The sequence below is a fragment of the Amaranthus tricolor genome, chromosome 12 (genome assembly GCF_026212465.1).
Source record: "Amaranthus tricolor cultivar Red isolate AtriRed21 chromosome 12, ASM2621246v1, whole genome shotgun sequence".
NCBI lineage: Eukaryota > Viridiplantae > Streptophyta > Magnoliopsida > Caryophyllales > Amaranthaceae > Amaranthus > Amaranthus tricolor.
Genome location: NC_080058.1, coordinates 2,117,431 through 2,134,501, shown reverse-complemented (window position 1 = coordinate 2,134,501; position 17,071 = coordinate 2,117,431). Strand labels below are relative to the sequence as shown.

Below are 17,071 nucleotides of genomic sequence, written 5' to 3'. Positions count from 1 at the left end.
AGTTTGTAGTAAGAAAATAGACATTTCAAATGGAATTAATCACTCTTGAATCCAAAATACAAAACTCCCATATTTATTGAGATTACAACAAACTTCCACCAAAAGAAGATAACCAATTATCCATTAAAAAAGGTCATAAAATTAAAAGATTCTCATAGTTCAATTTCTCCAATTTCTCAAGGAACAATCTTGTAAGCTTTCATCTTATCAATCCAAGAAATAAAAGAATTCTTGGTGTTTCTAAAACCTAAAAATCCATGTTCCTTGCTTTTGTTCATGCTAGCCAAAGGACAGTCCCTAGATAAACCTGCATCTGCAAACCACCAATTTCCCACCTCTTCCAGCTTAGTGGGTACTAAACCATTCTCCCTAACAATTTCTTCCCACACTGTTTCCTTCCTTTTCATCATCTCCTCAAGGCTAACCTTTTCTTCCTCATCATTGAACTCTGCAACCTCGACTTCGAACTGCTCCCCCAACACTCCCCATAACAGCTTCCACTTGAACACATCTCCATTGCTACAATTAAAGGCCTCGTTCTTCGCATACGGATCCACTGCAGCCCATATTTGCTGCTCCGCGATCAAATCGGCATCAGATGCCTCAAAGTAAGACTCCCAGGCAGCTTTTGTTCCAGGAAATTTAAGTGGAGTCCCTTCATGCTTGCAAATTGCAGCATAAACACACAATGTGCACACAAGATTCATCAGGCTATATGGGGAAAACCCGAATATATACCCAGGTCGATGAACCGACCAAGTTAAATCTTCCTTCTTAGCTACCTGGGCAAAGAGTATATCCTCAAGATCATAATAAAAATTCTGCACACCTAATCTAGGCATGTCCTCACTATAAGGAGGTTCAAGAGATTGCTCGATCCTCCCCCAATATTCAAACGGGCCAGCATAATGCTTCAGACCCGTCTGAAGACAAATGTGTTTGAGGTTAATAGCATTCGGAACTACAGCATTTAATACGTTTCGGAACATCTGACTGTTAACCCTACAATTCTCTTCTTCTTTAGTCCGATTGGCCCAACATACATAAAAGATATTGGTAACATCTGTTAATGGGGAGAGCTTAGAAACAGCGTCGTTTTCATCGGAGATATCGCACTGGATATACTCAATTGGATGATCCGAATTCCAAATGGGTCGAGGACGGCGGGCTACCCCGTAAACCTTCCATGGCCCTCCTGGGGTGTCAAAAAGAGGGAGAATCTCAGCTAGGCTATTGCCTACAATTCCTGTAACTCCAACAATCAGAGCTACGCCCTGGTAATTCTTCGATGTTGCTGCTATATCATCTGATTCGTCTAATTTTTTCTACAGAAAATTCACATTTAAAACAAAAAAATGAATATGTATAATAAATTTTCAAACCAATTGATATAATGAATTAATCTAAAGAGGAGAGACGAATAGTTTACCTTAGCTGCTCCAATTGCACCCGCCCACCACCAGCTCATGGTTTTGATTCCGATCGGTGGAGATAGAGAGAAAGAAAGAGATGGTTATGGAAGACTAGAAAATTGAATTTTATCTTTATGATGACGTGACGAAGAGGGAGAAATGTAGGTGTACATGTATTATGTAATTTGTCTCATTTTTTTTGTGTTCCACCTCCTCATTTTATTATACTTGTCATATTCAACTTCGTCTAATTTAATTTGTTATTTTAATTGCCTTTTCTGTTCTATCATATATTATACTTGCTATTGTTAGTGATATTTTTTCACTGAATTCATCATCGGTAGTAAGTATTTTAGAACGGATGAAGTATTTATATATATATACATAAAACAAAAAATTTTAAAATTAATATAATAAAAATATGCGATTAGATGATTCAAATAAGATCACACTTGACGATATTTTTCTTACATTGGTCACAATGTATAAATAAAAAGCTAAAACTATAAATCTAATGTAGCAAGTATTTCGAAACTGTAAAAAATATTAAATTGATTTATTTTTAATTTTTAGTTGTGAACTTGTGATCTACATTCTTTAATTTTGTGCGTACATGAGGTATTTATTATCTCATTTAAACATTTTTTCCGACAATTTTCAAGACATTTATCTTTTATTTTTTGTATTTTTGGTAAAAATTTATGCAATAAATTTTATTGGATGAAGTAGTAGGTAGATTTGTCAACGAGAAAGATATCAGATGATAATTGGCGATTGAAAATCGAGATTTGCCTGATTTGAATCAGGATTCTTTTCCCATTTTTTATATTTAAGGTCCATTTCTGTTTTATTTGGTTTATTACACGTTGGCTCTTACTCCCTCTCTCTCTCTCTCTCTCCCTATAGTAGAGTATAAAATTTCCTCTCGTATTTACTTCGTCCCTTTGAAACTGCAGAGTGCACACTCCTTATTTTGGTTAGTATTTATATCAATTAATATGACACCGTTTTATTATAAGACAAATTTATATAATTTGTTTATTTTTTTAATTGATTACTTTAATGTTATAAAAAATTATCACTTTAAAATTGTCAAATATTTAACAATTAAGGTTATAAGTAATTATTTTAAAATATTAAATATACATTAGGCCTATTGGTCTCACCATTAATTGTTTCACCATGAGATCTTATGTCATTATGTGTTTCTTCAATACTTGTAGAAGAAGTAATATTTTTGTTAGATTTAACTTTAGGAGCTAGTTATAATCACATATAGGGATATTTAGATTTAACTATAGGAGAAAATAAAAATATAAAAACGGTTTCATTAGCAATTGAATTTGTTGGATTCAACTTTGGGAGGAAAAAAAATCAAAACGTTTCATTAGTGGTTTCCTACTTTTCTTTTCTTTTTTTTTTTTAAAAAAATAAATTTTAAATAAAGTATTTTTTTAAATTTTAATTCATTTATAACTAGAGATATAAAGGGCTAAAGTACTACATTAGAGAATATAAAATGAAGAGTAAGCAATAGGGATGACAACTAAGTTCGAGTTCGACCGAGAAACATATGTAATCCAACACAAATTTAGTTTGACTCCGACTTGAAGTAGGATTCGAGTAAGATTTTAGAAAAATAAATCTGACATTCTGACTCAACTGGTAGGATAGACATATGATTCTAACACAATCCATATGATTCTAACACAATCAAATGATGGGAGGCAAATGCATAGCCCCTAATTGGATGATAATCATTAAGATTTGATGGAGATAGAGTACATATCATGGCTTACAATTTCAAGGAACAATCTTGTAAGCTTTCATCTTATGAATCCAAGAAATGAAACATTTTTTTGTGTTCCTAAACCCTAAAAATCCATGCTCTTTGCTCTTATTCATACAACCCATTGGCCATTCTTTTGCCAATCCCACATCCATCCACCACCATCCCACCTCCTCCCATTTTGTATACACTAACCCATATTCCTTCATCACATCCTCCCAAACTCCCCCTTTCCCCTTCATCATCTCCTTAAAACAAACTCTCCTATCTTCTTCTTCCTCATCAAACACCGCCATATCCACCTCGAACTCATCAGCCAACACCCTACATAGATGTTTCCACTTAAAAAAATCTCCATTCGAACAATTAAGGGTGTGTTTGGTTGGTGATTTTTATTGGTATGGAATGGTATGACAACCCATTCCAATGTTTGGTTTTGTAATTTTACATTGGGATCTCATATCCAAATGGATTCTCATACCATTCCATTCCCTAAAATCCCATACCCTCCTACCCCCAAAGTTTCAAACTCCATTCCCCCCATATATAAACCCTAATTCAAAATCCCTGAAATTCACTTCCCTGTTCTTCAATCTTCCTCCACCTCCTCTGAAATTCACTTCTCCTTCAACCTTCAGTTCTTCGGTTCTTCGGTTCTCTGTTCTCACCGGTGGCCTCCTGCTCCCGCTGTTCTTCGCTTTCCCTTTGTTTGTTTTTCCTTCTTCATTAAACGGTTAAACCCCCTCTTGCTCTCTTCATCTTTCCTTCCACCCACACAAAGAACCAGCCACCATAGTCAACTCCGGTTGCCGACCACCAGCTGAACGCCACCAGCCAGCTCAGCATACCGCTACCCCTCCACCGCAGGCAGCAGCAGTGCCCAGCAGCCGTAGGGGCCTCTCTACGCGCGCCTCTTCTATCTTTTCCCCATTTGTATGAGCTCCTTCTTGTTAAATTAATGCTTTAATAATTAAGTTTTAGATAAATACATAAATTTTAGTTTAATATAATTTAAATCTTGATATTGGTATGGATAAGTGTTAGAATGGTGAATTGAATATGAATAAGTTAGATTTTGTATTAGAGATGAAAATAAAGATAGTATGTACTACTTTAATCCATTTCATAATTGAACCAAACAGTGTGAATGGATTGAATATCTATTACAGGATTGAACCAAACAGTTTTAGTCTGGTATGGGGTTCTGAATCCATACCATCCCGGTATGGGGTTCCATACCATTCCAATCCTGCTCACTGAACCAAACGGACCCTAAATGCTTCATTCTTCGCATTCAGATCGACAGCAGCATATATAAGCTGCTCTGCAATCAAATCTACATCTGACACTGCTGAGTATCCCTCTCAAGCAGATTTTGTGCCTGGAAACCTAAGTGAAATACCCTCATACTTGCAGATAGCAGCATAAATACACAATGTGTGCACAATATTCATTTGACTATATGGGGAAAACCCGAAAATAGCACCGGGTCGATGGACTGACCAAGTTAATCCCCCCTCCTTTTTAGCTACCTCAGAATAGAGCATATCTTCAAGATCATAGTAAAAATTGGGTATATTCAAACGAGGCATATCCTCAGTATAGGGTGATTCATGGGGATTTTTTAACTTTCCCCAATTCTCAAATGGACCTGCATAATGCTTTAGACCCGTTTGAAGATATATATGGTTCTAAAGATTTGGTGCATTTGGGATTATTGCATTCAATACATTTCGGAACATTTTGCTCTTGATTTTGCAGTTTTCTGATTCTGACACACAATTAGTCCAACAAACGTAGAAAACAGTATTAGACCTTCCATGGACCTCCGGGAGTATCGGAAAGTGGGAGGATTTCAGCTGAGCTGTTGCCTACTGTTCCCGTGACTTCAACTATTAGACCCACATTCTACTAGTTTTTTGATGCTGTTGTTGCTTCTTCTGGTGAATCTTTTATTGTTTTCTGGATAATAAATATAATTAACGACAAAAATGAATATTTAAAAATCTAATGAACCAAATTAGGTATATATAAAGGGTATGGTCCAATGACTTGTTAGTTTGGATTTTTACTTATTGACCGGCAAAACGGTAAAAAAAATATTTGGTATATGATTTTTGAACCATCTGAAAAGTTAGCTGAAGTTAAAGTTAAAAGTTTCACTAGGTTGTTTGCCTATTAGTTATTTGTTAGTTATTGGTTGTTGATTGTTGACTTTTTTAACCAGCTGGTATTATTTCTTTTTTGTTAGCTCGTAAAGTAGTTGTTTAGGCTAAATGTTAAAGTAAACTGTTATGTAGATGTTGGGTAAAAATTAATGAGTTATTGTCGTCTATTTCTTAGAGAAAAAAATATTTAAAAAGTCAAAAGTAAATCAAATATAGTAAGATAAAAAACCGAAGTGTAGGCTTTTTGAACATGGCATAACAAATTCAAAGTTACAGATAGTGTAAAGCATAAGTAGGGTTAGACATAATGCATTGATTTATCACAATCATATTATAAAACTTCAAAATACATGACAAAAATAGATAATCGTAAAATCATCCACATTAATTGAGACGTCACAACAAGCGTGACCGACATTATGCACCATGGGGTTGGGGGTGATGGGTTGCTTAACTTTACTGAACCAATTGCTCCTGACCATCATCAGCTCATACTTGTTTTTCTGGTAATAGTTAGATAGTAGAATTCGAGCCAATGAATAATGATGAAGAATGAAGATGATAGACGAGTTACTAATTTACTTAGTTGATTTATATAGGCAATGTTGAGATTATCATTTCTCTTATCACAATTTAAGAATTTTTTTGCTAAATTTTTTTTAGCAAATACACGAGTTTATATATTTCTCTAATTGATCAATTTAAAATTGTGATCACTTTATAATTATAAATAATCACTTTAAAATTTAATTTTAATATTATAAATAATCATTTTAAGACTATAAGTGATCTCTTTTTGATCATAAATGGATATTAGGTCATCAATTTTGATGCTCATTTGAGAATTTGTCTTTATTTGTTTGGTATGTTTGTGCGTAGGCCTTTGTTGTTTGTTTGTATGGAAGTATGTATATACTCAAAACTAGGGCCGAATAAAGTTCGGTCTAAACCGTAAATTAAATTGGAATTTTAGTATTTGGTCTGATCTACGGTTTAAATGGTCTAGTATGATTTTTTCAAATTAGATTACGGTTTACGGTCTGGTCTTGGTTTTTTTATTTTTCAGACCAGACCGGATCGCAAACCGTACTATGGTCAAAAATCATAATTTTGTATTTAAAAAATTAAGTTGCTACCTAGATATTTTAAGATGTAGTTATTTTTATATAGCAATATATACTTGAATGATATTGATGTTATCAACTAATTACAAATTATTATATTTATTAATTGTAGGTGTGAAATATTTGCATAAATACATGTATTAATTTGGATGAAAATACAAAAATAAAAAACCGTAGACCAGACCGGACCGTTGTAAAACGGTTTCGTCCGGTTCGGTCTAGTGATTTAAACAGTCCGGTTTGGTCCGAAAAATTTTCAAATAGAAATTTCTAATTTGATCTAATTTTAGTATCAGACCAGACCAAATCGGACCGTGCTCACCTTTACTCAGAACTCAGAAGATAGGATCCTGGATATTTTACAATATCCTAACCCAATCCGGCTCAGTGCTGGAGATACATTTTGAGTGGATTACTCTTTTCGGCCTTCACAAAAGTGGGTGACCTTTTGGGCGATAATCAACCCGATTCTTATTTGTCGCCACCATTTTCATTTTATCGCCACCCCTCGAATGAAATTACGACTTTACCCTTGGAATTTAAAAAATTACGAAAATGCCACTAAGCTTAAAACTTCTATAAAAACACTTCAAATCCACTCAATAACACTTTCATCACTTCCATAAACTCAAATTCTTCACATAAAATTAAGCGGACCTAAAACTTTGGAATCGAAGTCGTCAACAAAAATTCGAGATAAGTTTTATTTTAAATCAATCGAAGGAAAAAAAAAAAAAATGGGTTCGGCACAGTCGCACAAAACGTGCGACTGTGCCGAACCCATTTTATTTTTTTTTTCTTATTTTTTTTTTAAATTTCGAAAGAGTTTGTTGTTAGTTAATGTTATTTAGTAAATGTTGTAATAAAATGTATTATGATAATGTTATTGTAAGAAGTAGTTATTGATTTACATATTCGAAATAGAAAAAAAAAATATTAGAAACCAGTCGCACAACCCAGTCGCACAAAATGTGCGACTACGACTGGGTTGTGCGACTGGTTTTTCAATATTTTTTATTTTTTTTATTTTTTATTTGTAATGAATTTGTTTAGTGTAATTAATTTATTAAATTTGAGTTGTTTAAATATTTATGAATATAATAATTGTTTAATTATTTGTAAATGTGAATTATTTTTCGTGTTACTTGTTTTTAATTTATTTGATTCTAAGTGTTTATTAAATTAACTTTAGAATGTTGTCTTAATTTAAAATATGAAAATTCCAGTAAATTGCTGGAAATCAAGGTAAAGGAAAATGGTTTTTTAGAGGGTTATTAAGCGGCAATAGATCTAGGCCTACTTTACTGAGAGGTGATCCCCATGAGAGGGGGGTTACGGGATCTGCAAGGCGAGCAATGCAAGAACAGGCGGCCATACATAGTCAGGCCCAACGTTCAAGTACCCTAGAGCAAGTGCGTAGTCGCTTTGAGTGTCAGAGTAGCCTACATAGTCATACGGTCGGCTCAGGTGACGATGATACTGATTACGACGAGTCTCTTAGTCGGGAAGAGTCTCTTGGTCAGGATGAGTCTGCATGTCTTCCTATTGATTGGACGATCGTAAGAGGCCATGCTGGTAAGTTCAGGATTAGAGGGCAGGGCTCGGGTGGCACTTCTGATCAGGCAGGAGTAAGCCAGGCTGAGGATGCGGCTCCACGGGGGAGGAGGCGCTCGCAGTCCGCGGACACGGACTGGTTAATCACATCACCCCAGCCCGGGGGCCCTGTTGATACTACTTTAATACCCAGCTACGGTGGGCACGTAGCAAAGGTTATATTTGAGGGATCGGAGCGCACCCCTCCGATTTTGGAATGTCGTGCTCGGAAGAAAACGTTGGATTCAATCATTAGACTTCAGGACATGTCTGATGAATTGTACAGGGTGTTACCTGGTACTCCCCTTGGTCGTCTGCCGTATATAATGCACCAGCACATCGACAGTGCTCTCATTACAGCATTTGTGGAAAGGTGGCAGCCTGACACCAACACCTTCCACATGCCGTGGGGGCAGATGACCATAATGTTGCACGACGTGCAACGCATCTTAGGAATTGGCATTGACGGTTTACTTCCCGTGCAACCGTCTGATAGTGAATGGCAGCTTGGCCTGGCCGGCCTTTTTGGTATGCCATTGTCGGAGCTGCGTGCGAAGGGGCACTTCACAAGCGGCAGCATTAATGTTGGTGCACTGTTGCAGCTATGCCACCGTTCTCAGTCTATGGATACTCAACGTACCGCCTACTACATGGCTATAGTAGGTTCCATGTTGCTCGTGGATAAGACTAGAGTCGGGATGCGTCCTCACCCTGTTGTTACTGTTACCGCTGATCAGGCTGACATTGCTTGGGGTGCAGTGACGCTTGCTCACTTGTATCGCCTACTGGGTATGGCGACAAGGACTGGGTGCAAGACTATTGCTGGTTGCCTGACACTGTTGCAGACATGGATTTACGAGTACTTCCCAGCCTTCCGCCCCCATCCGCGTCAAGCTGACATGCCGAACAAGACAAGGGCAGAGATGTGGTCCCCGCCGAAGCCAATCCGCGAGCTGAGCAGACTGATAGACTGTAGGAGCATACTGGACGCCATGACAGAGGCACAAGTTTTGTACATGACCTCAAACTTAATTGTACATGACAAGGGCAGAGATGTTATGTTGATTATGTATTATATTCGTTGTGAGCAGGTGGAGTGGACTCCGTACATGACTTATGATAGGTCTTTATTGAACGAGCACCCACGTACCTCCTATATCGGTGGTATCACCTGTTTCGATATCGTGGAGGTCTATTTGCCTGAGAGGACAGTGAGGCAGCTCGGTTTTGCACAGGAGATTCCCCCGGCTCCGCTGAGAACTACCCAAGCTCTGCGACCAGCACAGGGCTCCTACTCAGTTACATTCGCTTCTTCTTGTATGTTTACGGAGATGTGGAGTACTTGAAGGAAGAGTGTTGACTTTCAACTCTACTGGTAGTCTGGTTACCCAAGTGCAAACAATCATTCGTCCACGCACGCACAAATTTCTCTTTGTGAGGAATCCATGTTCCTGCCAAATATCGCACGACTCTCCGGTTCCTAGTCGATCAAGTGGACACAATCCCTTCCCATCTGTTTTCAAAATCGGCGATCGTCATACTGTTAACCAAGGGGTTCCATTTTGTTTGCCTGAATAACTGCCCCTGTTGATTTTTCTTGCCACCACACAATTTATCGACCATGTTCTCCACGTCATTGCCAATATGCCATACGCATAATAGATGTCGTACATCTGCATTAAACATAAATTTAAAATTAATTCAGAAATATATAATACATAGATCGACGATAATTAATAATTAAAACCTGTTTACCTGGAAAGACAGCATGAATAGCTGCAGACAAACCCTTATCCCGATCCGTTACGAATACAGCCGGCGTTTGGACTCTCCCGTAAATATCCCTTAACCTCTCCAACACCCAAGAATAAGACACAGCCGCCTCATCTCGCATCAAACAAAATGCAACCAAGAAATTATGATTCGTTGGCGTCATTCCAATGATTTCGCAAAGGGGCCATTTTTGCTTATTCGTTTTGTACGTTGTGTTTCTATCAACACAACATGGGGCCACGAACGTAGCATCTGGATAGAAGTTGGATTCGCAATCAATAATCTAGTCAACTGATCCTCACTATCCAAGTCCGTCCAAACTACATAATTATGCTCCGTGGCCATATACAGACAGTGTTGAAGAGGAATCCTACCATCCATCTCTTCTCTCCTGATTGACTGTCTCACATTGTAAATTTGATTCATATTAGCATAAAAATGAGGAAAATTTCTTCTAATTGAAGACATTATAAATGCTGGTTGCATGCCAGTTGCACTTAGATCTCGTATGTGCTGCCTGATATCCACAGTCATCCTATTTACTCTTATTTGACCATCTCTGTACATGAAGAACGGGTGGTTATGTATTCCTTTTTCACCAGGAAACACTCTAACCGTCCAAGGTCTTTCCTCTGGGTTACGACTAGTTCCTAAAATCATAAATTTACACCCACAACCCCTACTTTTGGAACCAGGTCGGGCAGCATTGTCTAAGTTATGCAAATCAACACTTCTTTTATCGTAGCGGTGACATCTTAAGTACAGACTCACTTTAGAACGCCCTTCTTTTTTTTTATATGAAGCACGTGTAAATTGAAATCCTATTGTTAGTGCTATCTCATTAGCCCAAGCATGTAAATCATCTACTGAATCAAATTCTCTATCGGTAACAAATCTATCAGAATAATCTACATTATCTCTTAAATTTTCAAAGTCCTGCAAATAATAATTATAATAACATTATCATAATATATCAAAATAATAATAACTTTAAAAATAATTATTTCTACAAAATAATTATAATAAAATACCATTATTATAGCACAACAATAGATTAAAATAAAATAATTTAATTAAACAAAATAAATTTTATAATTCGAAGTTCAAAAAAAAAAAATTAATAGAAGTCGCACAAAACGTGCGACTGTGCCTAGGCTGAGTCGCACAAAATGTGCGATTCAGCCTAGGCACAGTCGCATGTTTTGTGCGACTTCTATTAATTTTTTTTTAAATTCAAAAACAACAAAAAAAATAAAATAAAAAAAATTGGAAGCAGTCGCACAACTCAGTCGCACAAAACGTGCGACTCAGCCTAGGTCCAGTCGCACGTTTTGTGCGACTGGTTTGTGCGACTTCATTCCTATTTTTTTTTTTTGCAAAAATCGAACCGATTAATTACTTACTGAATCGTTATCATGCTCGTCTTGGTATGCCATTGATGTTCGATCTACAGTTCTAGCTTGTTTAACTTTACATAGTGTTTTTAGAGAGTTTTTAGAGAGAAGGTATCGTGTTTGAATTCGAATATACTACCATAACGCCTCTGAAAATTCAATATATATATAATTCCGATAATAATGTTATTAAGCGAAAACAATGTTATTAAGTGCCATTTACATTTCTTAAACATTTTCTAAGTTAAGTGGCATTTTTGTAATTTTTTTAAATTCAGGGGTAATATGGTAATTTCATTAGAGGTGGGTGGCGATAAAATGAAAAAGGTGGTGACAAATAATAATTCCCATAATCAATAGTAATGGATAATTGTAACGTAAACTTATAATGAAAATTTAGTGTAATTTTGATGGAAAAATATTTTAATTAGTTTAATAATTATTTGTTACACTTTAATTATTTTATTTTTTCACAAGATTCATTTCAATGTATTAGTATTTAGAGTGTGTTTTAATAGGAGGAAATGGAGAGAAAGAAAGCAGAGAGATTTGGAGGGATAAGGGATCGCTTATTTGGATAATAAAATGAAAGAAAGGGATTTGAAGGGGAGGGATTTAGAGGATAGGATGGATGATTTTTATTAAGGTATCAATCTTTCTAAAGTTTGAAAGATTTAAAGGGAAAATACTCATTTACCTTCCATTTGCTTCCCTTTCCTTATTTTCCTTTCCCTTCCCTTTTCTTCCCTTCCCTTCTACACAAACAAGTTACGTCCCTTCCTTTTCTCTTCTCTTTCTTTTCCTTTTCCTTCCTTCTCTTTTCTTTCCTTTCTTTTCTCTCTTAAGTTGTTATCCAAACTTAATGTTAGAGATGCAGTATTAGATGGTAATGAAATATTGTGAACAAATTTTTTTGTGCTTAATATCTTATTATCATAGAAATAAATTGGTACTTTCATAAATTATTACACTATAAATATCTTGATAGGTTTGATTGAGCCGGACAAGTTACCTAACTTGGCCCTAGTTACGACTACAAATATGACTTGACTTGTCCGGTATTGTCTTTGTCCAAAGCAGTATAAGCAGCAAAATTCATCAATTCATCTGGTGGTCGATAGTTATCGTTTTATTTTTATAATAAGAGTTTAATTCTCACGATTTAAATAATAAATTAATTAATTTTCGAACTCCCTTATTTGTAAGAACCATCCTTATCACGTAAAAAAATTAAAAGAAAACAAATTATTTAAAATAAAAAAAATCCTCCAAAACCAATCACCCTGCCATTTACAACAATTGCATTGAATCATTATTTATAGATGTCAATACCGGAGTTGCCTAAATCCGTAATATATATTTATTTGTCTTATTTAATTTACAATATTTATATTTTGGATGTGAGAGCTTTTTACGGGCACTATTGTAGATTCAAGAGGATAGAGAAAGTATATATTATTAGCTAAACATAAATGTTTGCCATCAGGCTGTGTTTACATTAGCAACAAAATTCATATTTCCTCTGTGTTCTTGACATTACAACGATACTATTTGGTACAAGAATAATGAAGTCATCTAAATCTTGTGGATAATATTAAAAAGAAAGAAAATTTGTGGATGAAAATTAAAGAAAGTGTTGAAAAATATTTTTCAAACCTATGTGTGGATAGAAAATTAGGAGAAAATAGGACAGGTTAGGAAGGGAAAGGAATGAGAGAGTAAAGAAAGAGAATGCATCTTGTTTATTTAGAAAGGGAGGGGTTGAGAAATAAAGAACAATGATTGTTTCCCACTTTAGAAGTTGTGTTAATAATAAAATTTGTTCATGTTTTTCTTTAAAATTCCTCATCCTTTTTTTGTTATCTAAATAAAAAACTATTTATTGTTTTAAATCTTTCTCTTTCCTTTTTACTTTTTTCTATTCAAACATAATGTAGAAAAAACTTTTAGCAAATTGACAATTTCACAATCACAAAAGCCACTAGTAACTTTCTCATAAAGGTGGTGTTTTGATTATGTATGGCCTTTTAGGTAACAATTAGTTTGGAATTAAAGTATGCTAACAATAACTAATTAAATCAATAAATAATAAACCCTACCAAAGCCAATATCATTTGCAAACTTGATACTGGTAGCATATCTTGAGCCAAGGACTTTTTAGCCGCATTTTCTTTTATGAGTATGACCATATAAGTTGTCACTTTCCTTTTTTTCCAGATCTAAATCATAGTTTTTTAGGGCGAAATGCACATATACGATGATGATAAAAAGAAAAAAAATTATTAAGTATTAATGGAATATTTTTCTAATTAGGCACTATTAAAATTTTCAATTATATATTGTTATATACTTAAGATTTTTTAATTAAAATTTTTATTTTTTTAGCTTCACGCTGTTTAATATATTGGAGAAAAACTTTATTTATCCACTTAAATTAATACTAATATAATTGTATAAGAATATAAAAATTATGTATATACTCCTTATTCGCCAACTACTTTTTTAAAAGTATATTTAATTATTATTCAACTAATTATCTATCATTAGCTCTTTATTCGGTGGGTAGATAGCAAGATGTATGAGTAAACTTGGTTAATTGGTGACATTGAAATAATCATCTGGAATAGGGTGTGTCCTTTTCCGTAGTGATTTGGAGGTCCAGACATTTTGGTAGATATACTTTAAGTCTCCCATTAAAGGCAAAGTCTAGTTAAAAGCAGTAATTGGTGGATGTGTAGTTAAGCAGTTAGAGATGTTAATGTATCGACTTTAATTATTATTTATTAGTTAATTAATGCATATAAGCCGGTGAATTTGAGACGTAGGATGATTGAATTAATTTGTTTGTCTTTTTGTGTTATGTATTACAAAATTCTCTTGAATTAAGAGCCAATTCCCATGAGATTAGTGATGCTTTTGATTATTTAGTTGTTTATGTTCTATCTTACACTCTTGAGAGTGAAAAGTGAGTGTCATGAATTATGAAAGAATATATTTTGGATCACTTGGTGAAGTGGTCAAAGTGGAAGACTTGGTGTGCCTAGATGATTGCAAGGAGCACCAAAGAGGGCTCGCTCGACTGGTCGAGCATAATGGCTCGGTCGAGCAGCTCATGAAATGAAGAACATAAGCCCCTACAGCATCGCTTGACCGAGCGAAAGTCAGCACGTGTTTAGCGATGGTTTCTGTTTTCTTGTGGGATCTTTTGTGGGGTTTAAGGTTTAGTCCTATGGTTTCCTTATGATATTGTGGGCTATATAAAGGCTCACATAGACTAAGGAAACATAGTGAGAGTCTAATATAAGTGAGGCAACTAGGGTTCAACCATTAGAGTTTCTTCATCTTTGTATTAGATTGTTTGCGTGAGACCACCATTAAAGGTGAGATCTTTGCTTTGATAGGTTGTTCTTAAAGCTTATGTGGCTTGTCATTAATGTATTATTGAGTATATTAATAAAAGTAATCTTTGTTTAAGGGGGAGGTATCCATGGCCGAAGCTGCATCGGCCGACCCCCCTGCCGAAAATGTGATCCTTTTCGGCCCCCTTACTAATATATTATATAATTTAAAGAGTGTATAATTGTAACAAAAATACTATAGGTCAATGGTTGGAGTAACATATTTGTAATTTAAGGTAATGGATCAAACCCAAATTTGAACAATTAGTTTTTAGTAAAGTAATAAATTTAATTTACACAAATTCTCATATGAGACGGTCTCATGATGAGACCATTTTAATTGCCTTAGCCTAATGTACATTTATTTGTAAAGTGATGACTTTTTATAGTCTTAAAGTTACACTTATAACATTAAAATGATCTCTTACAATTTCAAAGTGATCACTTAGAGAAATGGGCTTACTTGTGTGGACTCGTCTCATGGTGAGACGGTCTCATATAAGACGGGCTGATTTAATTTATACTATAATGTCATTACTATCTATCTTTCATAATTCACATTTATCCTTTTTAGTGTATGTCTTTATATTTTTGCTATCTTAATTCTAATAGTATTTTTTTTGGAGGATAAGAAGGCAAATATATGTAGTCAAAAACACTTAGCTTTTTTTTTCAAAAGAGGTAATTATAGGGAAGCTTCAACTCTATTTGTCAAATATAATTTTTGCTATGATTCAAGTTAATTTCAGCTTATATGATTCAAATTTTCATAGTTTAACTAATTTTTATATAATAAATAACTTACTAGTGTATCAACAATTTGGCCTCTCTAACTGTAAATCCTGGCTTCACCTCTGGAGGTATCCTTAGATACCTCATAAATTTTGTGTTTTGTCTCTATTATTGTTGTGCTCTGTTTTTGATTGGATTCTTTGTACATTTGTTCTTCATAAAATATCATAACTCATTCACAACAAATTTAATATCTATAGAATTTATAATTAAATGAGCTGGCCATGATCTAAATATATTCAAGCCAAGATCTCCCTAATACATATGATCATTAGGTTAGACTCTTGGTGATCGAACGAGCACAATTAGTTCGTTACAATTGTAAATGGGGCCCAACGTAAAAACTTTGATGATTGATGGGGTAGGATGGTGATAGTGATTTGGTGAGGTTAATTCTATTATATGATAAACTCAAGAAAGATAAATAGAAAATAATAATTATCACCCATAGATTTAACGTTGCTTATTTACAATGTTTTAACTACATCATTCTATATACTAAAACAAAGACCACCTAATCTCACATGTTAGCCTCTGGTAAAAAATTTTCCCGCTCAAATTAGCTTCTCACATCCACTTTCTTAAACTTTATTGCAGCTTTCAAGATAAGATTACTATACATTAATGCATGCTAATGCACTTCTATATGACTATTTATATTGCCTATTTAAGATTAAGGAGATTTATATCTTTATACCAATTGGAATAATATATGTGATTTTAGTAAGATTGAACAAATTTTATTCCCTTTTATGTGTTGGAATATTATATGTGATTTTAGTAAGATTGAAAATAAATTTTCTATTTAAGATTTATGTTCTATATATTAATACAAATTACTGTGATATTTTCTACCTCTAAATTGAGCATGCTTCCTTATTTATATTGTAGATTATTAGTCATCATTCCATATACTAAAATGTTTACTAAATAAGGTTGATAAATAACTTGATCGAGTAAGTGGCTAATTGCAAAAATATTTGTCTTCTATTGCGAAACAAAGACAAAAAGAGGTCAAACAATAATAAATAAAATTATTATTATTAAAAAGGAAAATCTGATATTAATAATCCAACCTTCCACTCATCTGTTGTCAATAATCCCACTTATAGATTATTTTTTAATAATTCAACCTTTCCCCTTTGTTTGCTGTCAGCATACTAATTGGATATGTTGATAGCAAACTAAAGACAAATGTTGGATTATTAAAAAATAAAAGATGTTGTTAGCAAACTAAAGGCAAAGGTTGGATAATTAAAAAATAATCTAAAGGTGGGATTATTCACAACAAATGGATGAAAGGTTTGATAATTAATATCAAATTTTCCGATTAAAAATGTAATGGATAACTCAAAAGCTTAAAGTTAATCAAATGAGGTGAGCAACAAAGTGAAGGCGTATAAAATGTTGTCATTTGCAAGATTATGACTTTTATATACTATTCCTATTTATCAACACACAGAAATAAATATTGCGTTCAAAAGAAAAGTCTCCTAAAAAAGAGAAAGACAAATGAGATAAAATTGTAATTTGATAATTTTTCTATGTTATAATTCTTCTTTACATTTACAAATATTACTATGTGGAAATTCATTAAAATATATCAACAATTTAAGTTGATTATATTT

The 17,071-nt window shown here is 34.2% G+C and overlaps 1 protein-coding gene and 1 pseudogene across 1 annotated transcript; both read right to left on the bottom strand.

The window, feature by feature from the left end:
• Positions 1-2: 2 nt before the first annotated feature.
• LOC130828906 (3-oxo-Delta(4,5)-steroid 5-beta-reductase-like) lies at positions 3-1,607 on the bottom strand. Its single transcript, XM_057694944.1, has 2 exons — positions 1,430-1,607; positions 3-1,325 (listed from the first exon to the last, which is right to left on the bottom strand). The coding sequence occupies exons 1-2, from the start codon at positions 1,466-1,468 to the stop codon at positions 177-179; spliced, it is 1,188 nt and encodes a 395-aa protein (XP_057550927.1). The 5' UTR covers positions 1,469-1,607; the 3' UTR covers positions 3-176.
• Positions 1,608-3,215: 1,608 nt separating this feature from the next.
• Positions 3,216-5,787, bottom strand: LOC130797157 (3-oxo-Delta(4,5)-steroid 5-beta-reductase-like; annotated as a pseudogene).
• Between the last annotated feature and the right edge of the window lie 11,284 nt (positions 5,788-17,071).

What these genes read in the sequence shown, in the direction of transcription:
- LOC130828906 (XM_057694944.1), bottom strand. Translation starts at nt 1,468, where the DNA reads ATGAGCTGGTGGTGGGCGGGTGCAATTGGAGCAGCTAAG. An exon ending in GTGCAATTGGAGCAGCTAAG is followed by an intron (nt 1,326 to 1,429) that starts GTAAACTATTCG and finishes AATTTTCTGTAG; the next exon opens with AAAAAATTAGACGAATCAGA.